Source organism: Euprymna scolopes, chromosome 29, assembly GCF_053919585.1.
Source record: "Euprymna scolopes isolate OS-2025 chromosome 29, ASM5391958v1, whole genome shotgun sequence".
NCBI lineage: Eukaryota > Metazoa > Mollusca > Cephalopoda > Sepiida > Sepiolidae > Euprymna > Euprymna scolopes.
The window spans coordinates 95,723,815-95,742,638 of record NC_136510.1 but is presented as its reverse complement, the minus strand read 5'-3'; the positions used below and the strand labels follow the sequence as shown (position 1 = coordinate 95,742,638).

At 34.1% G+C, this 18,824-nt stretch overlaps 1 protein-coding gene across 2 annotated transcripts in view; it reads right to left on the bottom strand.

The window, feature by feature from the left end:
• LOC145252784 (crystallin J1A-like) overlaps nucleotides 1-18,824 on the bottom strand; it is a 624,153-nt gene that overhangs the window by 338,054 nt on the left and 267,275 nt on the right. For both annotated transcript variants that reach the window (XM_080112726.1, XM_080112727.1), the window contains exon 6: nucleotides 8,278-8,471. In XM_080112726.1, the coding sequence (XP_079968852.1) occupies nucleotides 8,279-8,471 (193 nt within the window). In that variant the 3' untranslated portion in view covers nucleotide 8,278. The remainder of the gene's footprint in view (nucleotides 1-8,277; nucleotides 8,472-18,824) is intronic.

Sequence of the window (18,824 nt, the reverse complement as noted above, 5' to 3'; positions counted from 1 at the left end):
TTCTCTCTCTCTCTCTCTCTCTCTCTCTCAGTATATAGTCTTTATAACTTAATTTTTTCTGCTTTTATTAACTTCTATATAAGATCCAAAGCAATTTGTTGAGCTTTGTATTATCCTGATAAATCTCCTCACAAAGTTTATATATATATATATATATATATATATATATATATACATATACACATACGAGCAAACAGTTAATAAAACATGTTAAAAAACACTTTGAAATGAGTTAAAAACATTTAATCTGAAAAGGAAACACTTTCCTTCTCATCAGAGGGTAGGAATTAGCAAAATGCGGGATCGGATTTTGCTAATTCCTACCCTCTGATGAGAAGGAAAGTATTTCTTCGAAACTCCGCGGATTCAGGACTATCCACTTATCTAGTGTTTCCATTTCCAATTAAATATGTTTTTAACTCATTTCAAAGTGTTTTTTAACATGTTTTATCAACTGTTTGCTCGTATTATAAGCTCTATTTCCTATTTGGTTTTATCGAGCTTTTACATCTGGCTGAGATAACTTTATAAATATTAATTCTTTAATATTTATAATATACTTTAATTTTACCATCTTAGATCATTTTGGTAAATTTAATTGTAATTTTTATTTTATATATATATATATATATATATATATATATATATATATATATATATATATATATAAAAAGGGGTAGTCACCAACAATGTGTATTTTTTAACATTTTATTATTCCGTGTCTTGGTTTTTCATTAAGAATTGTTTAGATCATTGTAATAATGTTTTTAAATCATTGAAATCATTTGTAACGCGTTTCAGACGTTCTGTGAAGCGTCCTCTTCAGAAATTATTTAAAATGTGTTGGAGATGTAAAAATAGCATTTTCGTAGTTCATTTGAAATGTTTATATATAAGATAGTCCCACATCTGAGTGAACAGCATCGGGTCATTGAAAGTGCCCAAATGGTCTGCAGGGATTAGAATACTTCCGATGCATAAACCAATATCATCGATGCTTTGAAGGTTGGAACAGCTTATTTCCTTTGTTTCCGATTCGGAATATTTTATAAGGGAGATAATCAATGAACATTTAAGTATTTGGATGATCCCAGTTGTAGATTTTATTCATTTGCTATTTCTGGGTTTTTTTTGTTTTTTTTTTCACTTTACTTTATAGCCCGAGGCAATATATCTACTTCACTCATTCTCAAAATCTCTGGAATCTTCGATTTGTTCACTCATTTATCTGCTCGTGTATTTTGGGTCTTTCTTTCACAGATAGACTTTGGAAAGTAAGAATTAATTCTTATCGCCCATAAAACATCCTCATCTTATTAAATTCATCTGGTAATTCTTGTTCATTTCAGCCAATATCATTCAGCTTGTCTGTTCTGGTCGCTTTGGGGGGGGGGCATTCAGTTTTAGAGATTTCTTTCTTAGATTTCTTTAGGTGTTTTGATTTGGGCGAGATATTTTTAGAATGGACTAGTTACACAGAAATATTTTCATAGAAAAAAAGTTTTTATTTTTATATTTAAACGTGGGAAAACGAACGACATCTTATGTTAGACATAGTAGGGCAATGCCAGAAGGTATTGCTAGTTGTTATCATCGTTGTAATATTTATAAAAATAGAATACTATAGCAGAATAAATCTTTACAGATAAAATTATTTTGTGTTAAGATGTTTTAATAAATTAAAGAATGTAGAACAGAAACAATAATTTAAAATAGATCGACAACTAGAGTCTGACGACTCTTATGTAGAGGTCATTGTAAAGTGAAATGCAATTTTGGAAAAAGATACGATGATTTGAGTCAGAGATTGGAAGCAAGAGAGAGAGAGAGAGAGAAACAGAGAGAGAGAGAAACAGAGAGAGAGAGAGAGAGAGAGAAACAGAGAGAGAGAGAGAGAGAGAGAGAGAGAGAGAGAGAGCAGATGCAGTTAAGAATCGGGAGAGAGAGAGAGAGAGAGAGAGAGCGGATCAAGTCAGACGGTGATGGCTCTCAATAGAGGAGATCAGAATGCGTTAGTCTAGGACCAGCGGCAGCTTTCCAATGGGGGAAAATCGGAAATAAAGGTTTCTGAAGAGACAGTTCGAGATTTGTTGAGTCATTGAGATGAGTCTTGTTCACAGCTGTCCCCGAGGATCCGCCAAACAAGATCAGGGACAGACTAGGTATGTTTCTCTGATTGGCCTGATTAAAGTGACGTGGACTTGAGAAAGAAAGACGTATGATTTTTTTTTAGTCTCTCGGGAGCAAGGGCGAATAGATGCAGTCAGTCGAGAAAGGGAAAAATACTGTCTATGGACGGTGATGACTCCCAGTAGAGGGGGATCAGAATGCTTTAGTCTAGGAGCAGCGGCAGCTTTCCAATGGGGAAAAATCGGAAATAAAGGTTGCTGAAGAGAGAGCTCGATATTTGCTGAGTCATTGAGATGAGTCTTCTTTGTAGCTGTGTTCCCGAGGATCCGTCAAACAAGATCAGAGACAGATCAGATATGTTTCTTCGATTGGCTCGATGTTAGAACCCCAGTGAATTGTTATTTGTCCCTTTTGTTACGGTCCTGGATATGACCTTGAACTATATCCAGTGGTGAGGCCCCAGCTTGCCGGCTTTGAGGAGTGTGGAGCCACCCTTTAATTACCATTGCTCCCAGATTCACTCTGACCCGGAGTGGTAGTACGTGTTAGGGTTCCAACTATGGGTTAAATAGAAACCGACTTCAAAACAACAAATATATTCTATTAAAAAAGTTTTCTTCAAAATCTTTGGATTCGGCATTAAATAGCCCGAAAAGGGTTGAAATGCCGTAAAACAAAAACAACCCACCAACCCTTTTGTTACATGTCTGTTGTAAAAATGTATCTGTTGTCGTAAGTTTTATTCGTTACTAGACGTTACACTAGACACACGTACGTAACATATACACAGCAATGGCCAAGAGCACATTGCCTGAAAGTACTTCTTTTAAACTCCTCGCCCTAACGTTTACAGGGAATATGAACTGGAATAGATACATTGAGAGCATTGCCAGGGCTGCTGCAAGGAAGGTTGGCTCCCTCTACCGTGCTAGAAAACTACTTACGCCTGCCAGTATCCTATACCTCTATAAGGCAACCATTCGCCCATGTATGGAGTACTGTTGTCACATCTGGGCTGGTGCATCTGCTGCTTGTCTCTCGCTCCTGGACAGGGTTCAAAAAAGAGTCGCCAACCTGATAGGTCCTGAACTGTCATCTAGGCTTCAACCTCTGTCCGATCGACGAGATGTTGCATCCCTCTGCCTGTTCTACAAATACTTTAATGGTGAATGCTCTGACGAACTGCAAACACTTGTACCTCCCCGACGTAACTACCCCTGACAAACCCGACAAGATACTAAGTCTCATCCCTTTACAGTGGAGATCCCTAGGTGCAAGAAAGCCTTTTACTCCAATAGTTTCTTCCCCAGAACTGCGGGTCTTTGGAACTCCCTTCCGGGATTCTGCTTTCCCAACTGCAATGATATGCAGAAGTTCAAGTGTAATGTTAACAAACATCTTTCTACTCTTCTCCCTTCATAATGACCCCGCTAATTAATTCCCTAATAGTAGCCCCCTGCTTCAAAGTGGCACTGTGCCTTGTTTGGGGTGAAAATTGAATAAAAAAAAAAAACAAAAAAAAAATACACAAAAACAAAATAATGAGCCCAGAAGGCATATATTCACAAAAGCAATATTTTGTACATGTTTAAAATGGAAGTTTACAGCCATGGAAAAAACATACAATGTTCGTGAATATTTTTTAGAGTATTTGTAAAAACACAGGGGAATTCATTAATTGAGACATTAGAAGAATTATGAATCGATTAATTAAGAGCCGTGCGTTACAGGGGCCAGGAAATCGTAACCAAAACTTCCCCCCTCTATTATATAAATTGTATTTCATTAAAATATGTTAAATTCACTGTTCATTGGTGTTTTATATAAGAAAGTTAGTTCAGTAAGTAAAATTGGGAATATTTAAGTTGTTTTAAATGAGCAGACGACAATGAACGGATTCAAGCTGTGTGCGTGTGTGTGTGTGTGTGTGTGTGTGTGTCTGTGTCTGTTTGTCTGTCTCATGCTTTGTAAGTGCGAGCATGCGAGAATTGACGTGCCAGTAGGCGCAGAGAGGCGCTGTGGACGCCAGTCCATGGATTTCGGCTCAACTAGTTTATTGAAGAAAATTCTGGCTTTTTTTAAGAGATCGAAATGGCTCACAGAAAGACCATTTCCAATAAATTCAAAACGTTATCTGATTAGTCCGAAATATAACTCTTTGTTTTTATTCAGGATAATGTATGCGCAAATGATGTGCGTACGCGTCTTTCAATAAAGTATTTTTTTTATTACACCGTCCCCCCCCCCAAAAAAAAAGTACCTCATAGAATCGTTAATAAAATTCATAATCCTTTTCATAATCCAACGATATTTGATACAAATAAACTCTGACGTGTCCACTAGGTTTCAGTCATGAAAATCCAACAGTCTTATTTTATCACTGCTAGATAAGACATGCGAAATTATCACTTAATTTGATGATCGCTCTCCATTAGTTCTTGTTATTCATTTTAGCCAATAGCATCCAACTTGTCTATAGTAATGATTTAAAAAGTAAAAAAAAAAAAAAAAAATGACTTGTGTGCCACCACCGAGAATCGAAACCAAAAGTTTAGCTTACGATTTACTTTTTCCTTTGAGGTTAATACCTGAGCGATGAAGACATGTTTGCTCCAAGGCTAAAACTTAAAACATAAATAAATAGCTATTACATTACGCATGCATATTCATAATGCCGTCGTTCGACCTTCACCTGGCAAATTCCATTTTTTTTAAAGTTTCACAATTTGGTACCGATTTTCCCCGGCTAAAACCCAAATATAAAGTCTTCCTTTGTGAACTGACCCTGCTACCTCAACTGTTCTACATCTACTACCCAAACACTCTCATCCATTCTTCGATCACCATATTCGGTTTCACGTCTGGTTTACATGCTGACATGTGTTGTACAGCTTTTACAAATTGACTTCCAAACCAACCTATCTCTGCAATTGTTAGGGGTTACAATTGGTGCAAAAATTGTATGGCGAAAAGCGAGAGAGGAGGAGGGGAGAAAAAAAAATCAGCTAAATCGTAGTCGGCCGTGTTGGGGGAGATCCACTATTCAATTTTATATAAAAAAAAAGCGGATCTCCGTTAATTAACGGAAACTTACTTCTCTGATTAATTTTCACCTGTGCTGTCCGATCTTCGGCATTAATTGGATTGCAGATTTTTCACACACGTTATTGATACACTCAGCACAGAAGTTTATATACGTAAGAACCGTTGTGGCGGACAATAACACTACCAATCAGATGGCTTACGGAAAGTTGGCCGATGGTAAAAATGCCTTAGTAAAAATACATAAACTTTATCGATTGTGCCAAAGACACGTTGCCTCAATTTTATCTTCACCCTTTTTTTTTTTTTTAAATTTCATCCCAAACAAGGCACACTGCCACTTGAATGCAAGGCGCCTCTATTTGAGATCAAAATCTACAGGGATGCTATGTAGGGAGTTGAGCAGCGAGATGTCTGTTCACATTACACTTGAACATCTGCATGTCAGGACAGTCATAGAAGCAAGGGCCTGGGAGGGAATTCCAAAGTCTAACGATTCTAGGGAAAAACGATTAGATGTTTTTACATGGCAACAATTGGAATGAATATTGATTTTAAAGACATTCATGAATAGACGATCACACGAATACCCATTTCATAAAGAGACGTATTTAAACACTCATTTACAGAAATAAACTTTAGTTTTATCTGACTTGCCCATCAAGTTTTAATCATAAATGCCAACAGTCTTTGTTTTATTGCCAAGGAAACATTAATTATTCTATGTTACCTTTAGAGGTATTTAAGAATATTATCACTCTTCTTGAAATTTATTTTGTTAATATTTGGTTTCTTTGTTTTAATTATTAGTGTTTTTAATACATGATTTATTAGAGTGGTAAAAAACAAAAACAAAAACAAAACCTCCCCCAAAAACACACTTCTACAAATAACCTAAAATCTTTACTGGTAATTATCCCTGATGATAGATTCAGGTAGATCTGAAAGTACTAAGGTCATAAGTGACTATGACAATTATATCAGCCAGTTCTTGACAGAAACAAGATAACTAATAAGAAAACTAGAAAAGATCAGAACCAAAATATGTAAACAGGAGTTATCTGTATTATTTACTGAAACAGGCTTAAAGGAAAGAATTCTGCCTCTTCCTCTCTCTCTCTCTCTATATATATATATATATATATATATATATATATATATATATATATATATATATATATATATATATAAAGCAAGTATAACTTAATATTCATGATAATCCTAACTAGAGGAAAAAGCTCAATATTTGAGAGAGAGCAGTGATATAAGGAATTCAGTATAAACTCTGTAACTTAGAAATTACAACAATTCAGCAAAGAATAGTAAAATTTAAAAAGTTTCGTTATTCCATGGAGTTTCAGAGAATGGGTCTTAACTTCAGAGGAAATTAGTTAGCAAAATGATATTTTGCTGGTTAGCACATGAATCGAAAACTATATTATGCAATAAATTTGTCTCTCTCTCTCTCTCTATATATATATATACACACACACACACACACACACACACTGGAGGGCGTCCGGCTTTGTCCGGTCATAAAATATGCTTAAATATGATATTTCAATTTGTCCAGATTTCGTATAGTATATATTATTATAGAATCGTGATTTCAAAAGTAAAAAAGAAAGTATTTGGTTGCCATCAGCTAGAATCGAAACTGAAAGCAAAACAGCAACATTCAAAGCTGGTGACGTTACCACAGTACCAACGTGACATGCATATGAACTGATTAAAAATTTTAAATAAACTAAGATGAATGTACAAAATATATAACGATTTTTCCAATGTTGACTCAATTTTGACCCTTTTAAAAACTATTTTAACCAGCTAAAGACCCATAAAAGAACAGTCCATAAAAAATTCAATCATTTGAGGCTCCTAACGCCGCTCTGCGACTTTTAGTTTCAGGAGAGATAGAGTTTGAAAATATGGAGACAAACGGACAGACAGACAAACATATAACCTTTTATATATTAGATATATAGAACTCTGCATCGTTAGGTAGTATGATATATGCACAAATATATATATATTTGGTTGGTTGGTTTTGTTTTATGGCATCTCAACCCTTTTCAGGTTATTTAATGCGGAATCCAGTGATTTCGAAGAAAACTTTTTTGATAGAATATATATATTTTTTTTAAATCGATTTCTTTAACCTATAGTTGGGACCCTAACAGGTATTACCACTCCGGGTCAGAGTGGACTTGGGAGCAATGGCAATTAAAGGGTGGCTCCACACTCCCCAAAGTCTGCAAGATGGGGCCTCACCGTCGGATATAGTTTAAGGTCATATCCAGGACCACAAATATATATAACTTTGCATCTTAAGAGTATGATGCTTAGAAGAACTGGACTTTGTGAGTTGAGTATATTAGTTACTTGAATCTACCGTTATTAGTAATGACCTTGTCCCTCATTCCAAGTTGATTGAATCTACTCATGTATCTATATATAATATAAAACAATAAAAGACGGGTTTGTATTACTGTACACATAGATTCGAAAAAGTTGTCAAAAAACAAATATATAACAAATAAATGTTATCAAAGTCAAGATAAATTACTTTTCTACCAAACTGGATATAATTTTCGTGTTTTTATTCAATTTAACATGTTTATTCAGCTCGAAAAGCATACAGTGTTTACCGATGTATTGGAAAATTCAAAATGGCGGCCGACTCTCTCTTTAACACGATAAGTTCGGGAAAAGGTGTTATAAATAATAAACTAGACAAAAATACTATTAAAAAACCACCGAATATATGTCAAGTTATGTCACGGTAACATATATTGAACGAGTTTCTAACAGTATTTTGTCTAGTTTATTAATTATAACATCTTTTTCCGAACTTATCGTGTTAAAGAGAGAGTCGGCCGCCATTTTGAATTTTCCAATACATCGGTTAACACTGTATGCTTTTCGAGCTGAATAAACATGTTACATTGAATAAAAACACGAAAATTATATCCAGTTTGGTAGAAAAGTAACTTATCTTGCCTTTGATAACATTTATTTGTTATATATTTGTTTTTTGACAACTTTTTCGAATCTATGTGTACAGTAATACAAACCCTAAAAGACAATCACGAAAAAGAGACTTACCTCAGTTGTTTTTGAAGACGTTGCAAGCGACATCGACGTGTGGGTCGTCCTTCACTCGCAAAACCTGACGGATCAGAGACACCATTGCATTGTCCAAGTCGTTTGGAGATTTCCTTTTGGGATCATTGAGTTCCTTAATGACTTTATCCATGGCGTCTGGAGTCTGGCCATTCAAAATGTAAATCTCAAGGAGCCTGAATTACATTAGACAAAACGAAATAAAATATTTTTCAAACGTAAAAAAAAAAAAAACACTCTACAGATTTTAGTTTTACTGGAAGTTTAAAATCAATAATTATTTATTATTTTATTATTACTACAAGCTGTGAAAGATTATGTTTTAGACAAAATCAAATTAAAAATATAATGAAAGGAATCGTTTTCTATATATTTGGTTTGATATATTTTAGACTAATGTGTAAGGCGCCTGACACGTTTATTTAAAACTAACCTGGGTGCCCGGCGTTGCCCGGGTGTTTGGAAGTGTGTGTTGAGCAAAAAAGAAAAAAAAAAGAAAAAGGGAAGTGGTAGTAGGCAGGCAGGCTCGAACCCGTACCACAAAGGAGGAAAAGACCATGGAAAAAAAAAAAAAACCCGAGGCCTTTGCCGTTGCGTCCATCGCCAAACCGGAAGGCTAGTCAATCGAAAAGAGGGGATGACTTTCGAAAATATCGGCGAAAAAAACGACCCCTCCTTGTAGAAAAGTGCCCAGTTGAGGGTGAAGAAACTAACGTTTTTAGCCAATTTTTCGATATTTGAAAGGTCGAGCTTCAAAACCGATCCTATGAAAATCCGTCGCCTCTGTCGAAAATTTTAGGCAGACATACATACATACATACATACATACATACATACATACATTTAAACAGACAGGTGAGATTTAAATTATAGAAGTAACTTAGTTTAACCCAGACAACTACTAATATAAAACATCTGGTACTTGTGCCTCTATGTTACCATGCTTGAAATAATAACGTTATTATTTAGAAACCCATTATTAACATGGGGAGACGAGGGTTTTGTTTGTTTGCTTTATTTTACGGCATATCAACCACTTTTGGGTCATATAATACCGAAACATTAATTGTAATGTGTTAGATGTTGGTTGTTTTTGGTTTTTCTTGTAAAATCTTTTTGTTATGTTCTGTTGTATATTTTAATCTTTTTCAGGAATTTAATAACTTTTTTCGGGTCGATTTTGTTAAATATCTCCTTTAGACTATTCTCCTGGTAATGCGTCATTTACAAAGGAGTCTGCACTTATCAAGGCCCGGAGGCCACTCGAGGATAAAGGATAATGAGTGTACAGTAGTCAATGAAGCAATATCATAGTAATTGTTAGTAGTAGAAATTTGGTAAATTGGATTACTTAAGGGGAACGGCTCATTAAGAACTTGTTTATGTTGGACTTGAAGACGACCATAATGTGTTAGATGTTGGTTAGTTATTATTGGGTTTTTTTGTAGAATTTTGTGTTATATTTTGTTGTATGTTTTAATCTCTTTCAGGAATTCAATTTTTTTCTGAGTCGATTCTCCTGGTAATGCTTCATTTGGGTCCGTTCAAAGTCCACACAGCCCGTCAGTATATGATGTATTGTGTAGGGCTCCTGACATGTTATGCAAATAGGCACCTCTTCTCCTTTTAGTAGATGTGAGTGAGTGACATGAGTGTGAACTATTTTTAGTCTAGTCATTACTACCTCTTCTTTTCTTGACATCTTTTTTCTATCTTTCATTTCGATGTTTAAAGTTACTTTCAATAGTTTATTCTCTGTGCATCAGTTCCAATATTCTAGCCATATTCTTTTTATAAAATGATTTGAACCATAAGTACCGACAGGTAGAGCCACTAGATATTGAAAGACACGCAAGTCATATGCTAGGAATATGAGCTTCGACCCTGAACACTCGTTTTGTATGCCGACTTTCCAGATTATTACTCGAACTATAGTTAGACTCATTTAACTGCTTCAAATGATACATACCCCTTTCACGGGAAATATCAGGCACTTACTGTTAAATATTGATAAAACTATCTAGGATGGTATAATATTTTTGATAATTTTATGTTTAAAGTTACTTTGAATAGTTTATTCTCTGTGCATGAGTTCAATGTTTATGTCATTTTCTTTTCATATAAATACATAATCTGCTAGATTCCAAACCACATTGGCATCAACATGAATGAAAAAGTGGTTGAAGCAGCAAAAGAACCACTTCAAGAAAACCATATAACAGGAAAAATCCCTTATACAAACCCAATATATATATATATATATATATATATATATATATATATATATATATATATATATATAAAGCTGAACGCCTGTATGTGTGTCTGGTCACGAATAGGCTCCTATATGGTTGACTATTATAGAAAACTGATCACATATAATGATAGAAGATATATCGAGACACAGGAATGAGTATGTTTGATCTGGCATAATGATGATTCATTTAAATTGTGGGGTCTGCGTTCGCGCTTGGTCCACAAAGTAAGGAAATTAAAAATTTAAAAATTTATTAAAAAACGCATGCAAGTGTTTTTGATATAGATGTACATAATAATACTTTGATAAGAATGTTTTAACTTAAATAGAGATGGTATAATAAAATTGTGGGGTCTGCGTTTGCGCCTGGCCTCCATAGAATGGAAATAGGCACAAACTTTAATAATTACTTCTCATATCTATCTGCGTAAGTATACTTTGATAATTATGTTTCAGTTTGAAGAAATATGGTATAATAAAATTATGGGGTGTTCGTTCGCGCTTGACATAGAATGGAAATATGTCATAAGGTTTAACAAGGTTTTTTAATATAGATCCACAGAATATTGTGATAAGTGTTTCAGTATGAACAGGTATGGTATAATAAATTATGGGGTTTATCTATTTTATTTTTACTTTCATCATATTTTGCTTTGGTTTTGATACCCCCAAATTCCAAGCTATCTCTTTACAACCATTCCTTTTCATAACCTATCATACTTTCATAAATCAGAGTCTATTTTCTGTAGGCTGTTTTTGAACCTAGTCAACGATTGGTACTTTTGCTAGTATATATATATATATATATATATATATATATATATATATATATATAAAAGGGGAGGGGATGGTATTTTGTAACTATCCCGTAATTTCACTTAACAATTTATTAAACGAAAATATCGTAACAATTGAATTTAACTTGAAAATACTATTTAAAATTAAGTACGGTAACACAGATTCACAAACATCAAACATTTTTGAAATGCAGTCGCTGATCCCACCAAGTCAGGACATATACGGATATTGACGACTCACGTGCCGAGTTAATGTTGCGTCGGCATTTTAAGGCGTGGGCGTGACGTCATGGAATAAAATACATATATAGGTATTAAAATCGGAAGGAAGAGAAGAAAGGGGAAAAGACGCGTGGCGATTAAAGGTACGCTCAACAAGCATGTGAGTCTTCTCTCTCCTACCATCCCTTCAATAGCGAGTTGGCTGACCCATGAGTTCTAGAAAGAATTACGGGAACACCTCAACTCGTTGTAGCTGAAAACACACGACTGCTATCTGACGAGAAAGAAATAAAGAAAGACAGAAAACATACTTGTGTTGTAAATACATGTCGGCGACGTGTGCGAAAACGAGAAAATAAATAACTTTTACAGTTCTGAATTTTTGAGATGAGGGCTGATTGTTTGTATTTCTTGTTTTGAACAAAAAATTATACAACCCCTCCTTAAAATTTCAACAGTAAACGAGAAACAATCCCGTAAAACTGTGTTTAAATTACCTCCCCTTGGCAACCAATTTTTTTTCACATGGTGAAAAACAAAACAAAACAACAACAACAAAAAAAAACTGCAAGAATACGAAACCATCTACAGAGCCAGTAACTTTTCTCTTTTCTTTTCCAAGATGGCGACCAGCATGCTTGACGATGGTCGGAGGCTACACTGACTGTAACGTTGCACAAATAACACACAAGATGAGAACAATAGTGCGATCGAAACAAGTAATGCAAATAACCTTTTCTTTCACCTAAAAATTCGTGTCCAAGTTTTTTTTTTTTTTTTTTTTTTTTTTTGCGATTCTCTAAACACAACGTTTGGTTCATTTTAAAAGTAATAACAACGTTACATTATAAAAATCACCGAATGAATAACTCATTTTAAATTAAAACATACGATTTGGTTTGTATTATTTTAATTGGAATTCATTGAGATGAGTATTATTTATTCATTTTTATTTATTGCGGACTATTATCCTCATCCTTCGAGGCCCGTGGTGCAGTTGATAGAGACGTTGAATCTCTATGGTTCCAGGTGAGAATTGTCTGAAGATAGCGGTTTCAAGTCTACCCAAAGCCGGCCAGAGGCTTACTTGGCCAAAACGTGGTGAGACGACAACAACTCCAGAAGGCAGTAATTGCAGAGAATGCAGTTAGAAGATTCAAAGTTCCTATCCGTCGCGATTACCACCTGACGAAGGCCAGAGGAATAGTTGGCTGAAACATCATGAAATAACTAGGAAAAAAGATGAGGATAATAGTCCGTAATAAATAAAAATGAATAGATTTGGTTTGTGTTTTGGTCCCGTCAGGATCTGGAAGAAAGACACCACCCTGTAATTAGTAAAAAGAAAAACTTATCCACCCAAGAGGTTTAATCTAGAACCTTCTATCTAATTGTATATAAAAGCATCAGTTGGGAAAGAAAAAGATGAATTGAACGTTGACAATAGTTCTTTGACAAGAATTTTGTTATTCACATTTGTAAACTTTTGTGCTTTAATTGTTGTTATTTTTAAACAACGTTTTGACTATTGTACTATTTGACCTTCTTCAGGTGGCTTTTGTCATAGTTGTCGATATTCACTTGTTTTCTAAATGGAATAACAACCTAGCCGAGTTGTGCTCAGTAGATGGAAAATCGAATATAACTTATGACTTCACCAACAGACGTGCAGACCGACAAACTAAATGCATGTGTGCCAAGACACAATCAAATCTAGAACCTTCTACAAAGTTTTCTATATTGAACAGAAAAGCACATACAATAAATTGTTATGTATTCGCTATGGCCGGTTGTTCAAAATGCATTTGTTCAGTCTATATAATTTTTAACATCTACTTTTGTCGCTAGTGCAATATATACACTGATAGTGAGTAAAATCACAACACAGTTGATCTATAAAAAATATATTGCTTTTATTTTACACCGACAAAACAACTTTTGATTATAAATTATCAGTAGTGTTTTGACGTTTCAGAAAGGTGCGTGGGGTGGTGCATGGTTAGACGGTTATCGGGTGGTGGAGAAATGGTGACGAGCCTGGCTCTCTGACCGACTAACTTTTCTTTGTGACGATTTTATTTATCAAAACATTCTTTTACTATTGGAATGTTTAATATTTCTTTTGTATCTTGTTTCAATCTTTGCCCGATATTCTCTCACATATTTCTGAATCAAATTATGCATTCTGTTATGCAATGGTGGAAAATCCCGTATTCTTTACACATTTGCATGTGTGCAACTCATCGAATAGTTTTTCTTCCCGGGGTTGCCTGCTGATATCTAACACTCCTACCCATGTTATTAATGATAAGAGTCTTTGTCAAACTCTACTTGATCCCCTCTACTGGAAGCCATCACCGTCTGTTGACCGCATTTTCCCTTTCTCGACCCCGACTGCATCTACCCTCTCTCCTTCCTGATTGTCTAAAAAAAAAAAAAATCATACATATCTTTCAAACCTTTCTTTCTTAGGTTCACGTCACTTTAAGTGACCTCTACTGCTACGTCAGACTCTAGAGGTCAATCTATTTTAAAATTATCGTTTGTGTTCTAACATTCTTTTCTATTAAAATATCTAAAAATAAATAATTTTCTCTGTAAATATTTATTTTGCTATGATAACATTTTATTTTTTACAAATATTATGACGATCGTAACAATTGTCGGCTAGCAATACCTTTGGTATTGCCCTACAAATATCTAACAAAATGAAGAATGTTCGCGTATGTCAGTCCGACTGCCATAAGTGAAAATCTCGACCATAATCGTCGAGAAACATATTTTCCCGTTCTTTATAGTGAGTGAAAGAGTTCGTTATTATCTGCAAAGTTGGGCACCATAATAGTTTTTTTTTTCTGGTATATCAACCCTTTTCAGTTTATTCAATGCCGAATATGATCATTTGATAAACGCGCTTATCCTTCAAATTCTTTATATCTTCAAATATTTATCCATGGTGTTTGGTTTGATTGTTTTGTAGAAAAAAATTGTTTTTCTGTTTTTGACTTTGCAACACATGATTGAGTTTTTGCAAAAGAAAATAAACCCAATGACGTTTCTGAATTTTTGAGATGAGGATTGGTCATTTGGATTATTTGGATTCATTGGACCACTGTTCTCATCTTGAGTGTGATTTTCACGACGTTTCAGTTAATGTAACCTCGGTGGCGCAGTGGTTAGAGTACTTGGAAAAATCAATTGTAAAAAGTGATATTCTCCTGAAGGTTGAAGGTTCAATTCTCAGTGTGGGCGACATATCTCTATCCAGTCATGGCTGTCGGAACAAGAGCACACTAGTAAATAAATAAAGTAAATAAAGGGTTCTGCTCGAAATTTCATCCAAATTCCTGAGTTCGGCAGGATACACTTAAAGAAGGTCGGAGGTTACATCGACCGAAATGTTGTGAAAATCACACTCAAGATGGGAACAGTAGTCCGATAAATCCAAATAATACGAATAAAAACAATATTATTATGTTTGGTGCATTTTTGATATTAAGCCAGTATTTTCAGGCAGCCTGATCTGGTAGAACCAGAGAGAAGAGTTTTTAGATGTTATCCCCTCTCTGAATTGCTAAAAAAAATAAATGAAAATAAATGAGCACAACCTCAGTCTCTGAAGCATATATATATATATATATATATATATATATATATATATATATATATATATATATATATATATAATAGGACTATCCACTTATTATGTGTTTCCTTTTCAGATTAAATATGTTTTTAACTCTTTTTCAAAGTGTTTTTTTTTTAACATGTTTTATTAACTATTTGCTCTTATATATATATATATATATATATATATATATATATATATATATATATATATATATATATAATTTTTTTACTATAATAATTAAATATCTACAGACACTAGTGTTTCATCCTTTCGGGAATCTTCAGTGCAGGGTGTCACGATTAATACCAGTCGAACGATTCGAACCCCGCATCACGAGACATATCTGGCTCGATTAGCGAAGATCTAATCAATTCAGCTACCATTAACCGCGTGAAATAACGTCGAATTTAAACATTTTGATTTAAATGTTCATTTACGTCAGTCAGAGAGTGATCTAATCGTTATACGATGATCTATGCATAAGAGCTAAATTGACCGACTTTAATTCAACTGAAAGTGCTCAACGATAAGAAACGAATTTCTTAAAGGGCCTGTCATATATATATATATATATATATAGATATATATATATATATATATATATATATATATATATATATATATATATATATATATATATATATATGATGGACTTAAAATCCACACAGATGATTTGATTATAGTGGTGAAGGCTTTGTATAGAACCAACCACACTTTTTGCTATTACTGCTAATCCTTGTCGGTGCAGATGACTGCCACAAGACAAAGCATACAGTACAATACAAGTTTTTACATCAAAGCTCTGTGTGTGTGTGTGTGTGTGTGTGTGTGTGTGTGTCCATGAAAAAGTCAAAAGCATAAAAGCAATTAACACAGTAAGACATCACCCAAAATAAAAGATATACCGGTTTGGTGATCTAAATGAAATCAACAAAACTCTAATTTTTGATGATTTCTTTTTGTTTAATTTAAAATAATTAAAAGCAAATTAACTGACAAGTCTGTTCATGCTAAGAAGAGCGAGAAGACGATAGATAAACATCCGTGGAATTTCCACAGGCTTCTTCTAGTCAACAAATAATTCCACTCTTGATCTTTAGCTAGTTAAGTATTTACACACACACACACACACACACACACATTATATATAGATATATATTATTAAAAAAAAAAAGGCTAAGCGTTCCTATGGTAATATAAAATATTAGGAAAAATGAAAAATAAAATTCGTTTCTTCGATGGGAGAAACCAATTTAACTGACCCCCACCCCACCCCCACACACACACACATACGTTGTAAATCTAAAGCGAGAGAGGCAAGGATAATCAATGGTTGTGCGTTTTGAAAAACGCTTGACAGTTTCAGGCACGGATAGTTGTCAGGGCAACGAGATATGATAACGGCACTGCAAATACGGAAAGGGTAAGTCGGGATAAACTGCGAATCAAACTCACTGCGACAAGAACATATCTCAGGAGCGGGAGATGAAAATTGTGGGGGTAATGCAGGGCTCAGAATGCGACATTGGAGACAGAGGCCTTCCTAGATCTGATCTCCTCTCTAAATCACTAAAAAAAAACAACAAAAAAACACAGCACTGTTCACTACCTAAATACTAAAATACTTTATACAAATAAAATGAACGTTGATGCCTCTCACATTTCATTTCGAGATAAAGCGATTTCTGCTGCAATATCTTTTAAACAAATATCTAATTATAACAATTTACTTCCAATAAATGTTATATACATCATTCATTCCTTCATTCCACCATAAACGAACTTTTCTGTAAAGTCTGAGGAGGTTAGATAACGGTCGCGTAGCTGAAATAAAAATGTAACTGAACAGAAAAAAAAAAACGGTAATAAAAAATAAAACGTGTATATATATATATATATATATATATATATATATATATATATATATATATATATATATATAATAGGAATGAACAAATGATTAATAAAACATGTTAAAAGACATCTTGAAAAAGAGTTAAAAACATATTTAATTTTAAAAAAGGAAGCACAAGATAAGTGGATAGTCCTTAATCCGCGGAGTTTCGAAGAAATACTCTCCTTCTCATCAGAGGGCAGGAATTAGCAAAATGCGGGATCGGATTTTGCATGTAAAAGTATTTAATGAAACTACAAGTCAGTCACAGATCTTACTTGGTTAAAAAAAGGGTGAGGTAAGGGGAATAGGCGGTAAAAGAAAAATGATAAAAAGATTTCACATGAATGGATAGTCCGGTGAAGGGTAAAAAATCCAAGAATGGTTTTTATATATATATATATATATATATATATATATATATATATATATATTAGCTGTTCAGCCCGGCTTTGCTCGGGCTCTATGTACTGTTCATAACTTGCCCTACATGTGAATACATCTTATGTAAAATTTCAAATGTTTAGACGAAAATTTGTCTAATTTCGTAGAGACCGTAGAGGTCAATTTTATTTTAATTTGACCCCAATTTTAACCCATTAACAATTATTATTTTTGTCTCAAATCAAAATACAAAGTTTTACCCATGTCCAAGTTACCTACATCTAAAATTTTATGTCTTTAGACCCAAAATTGGCAGTGAAATTTGTTAGAATCTGCAAAGGTCAACTCTTTCAACTTTGACCATTGGGCAGCCAAATTTTCGCCCCAAAACTGATTAAAATGCTTGCCGCATATTTGAATACCTGTTGTGTATAAATTTCAAAGGTTTAGACCTAAAATTGGCTGAGTAGTTTGTTAGACACCGCAAAGGTCAAATCTTTTGAACTTTGACTCCTTGGCAGCTCAAATTTTTTACCCAAACCGATTAAAAAGCTTGCCCTATCTCTGAATACCTTTTATGTAATTTGATAGAGACCGCATAGGTCAAACTTTTTAAACTTTGACCCCAATTTTGACCCCCTTAATATTTATTTTTTGGAGGCTCAAATCAAATTAAAAAGTTTGATCCATGTCCAAGTAACCTACATTTAAAATTTCAAGTGTTTAGACCCAAAATTGGTGGAGGTGTTTGGTAGAGTTTTCAAAGATCAAATCGTTGAACTTTGACCCCTTGAAAGCCAAACTTCTGTCCGAAAACCGATTAAAAAGATTTTCCTAAATGTCAATACTCCTTATGTCAAATCTCGAGTCTCTAGATCGAAAATTGACAGAGTTATTTGGTAGAGAATGCACACACACACACATTTTCAATTTTATAGATATATAGATTAAACAAATAAATAAATGTTGCGAATGTTATTTGTTGTGTTTACCTTTGTTTGTGTGAGTTCGTTTTCTATGGACGCTAAAACGGTTGGTCCAACTTTTAAAAATTTCACACAAATGTCCTTTATGTGCCTGGGAGTGTTCTCAGGTTTTGTATCAGAATGCCTCTGATAATTATCGAAAATCGAAAAAATCCGATTAAAGAAAGCATAGCCCGATTTTGACCCAAGATAACACCCTCATAGAAGCTAACACCACAAGTGCATTTGAGAAGTTTTATCATCGCAAAAGCAAAAGGAGCCAGCGTATAAAATTAACAGTAAGTTCTTTGATAGAACAGAGGCGCGTTCGAAATTAATGTTTCTGTTTCGAGCACAACTGAACAATGATTTTGACTTT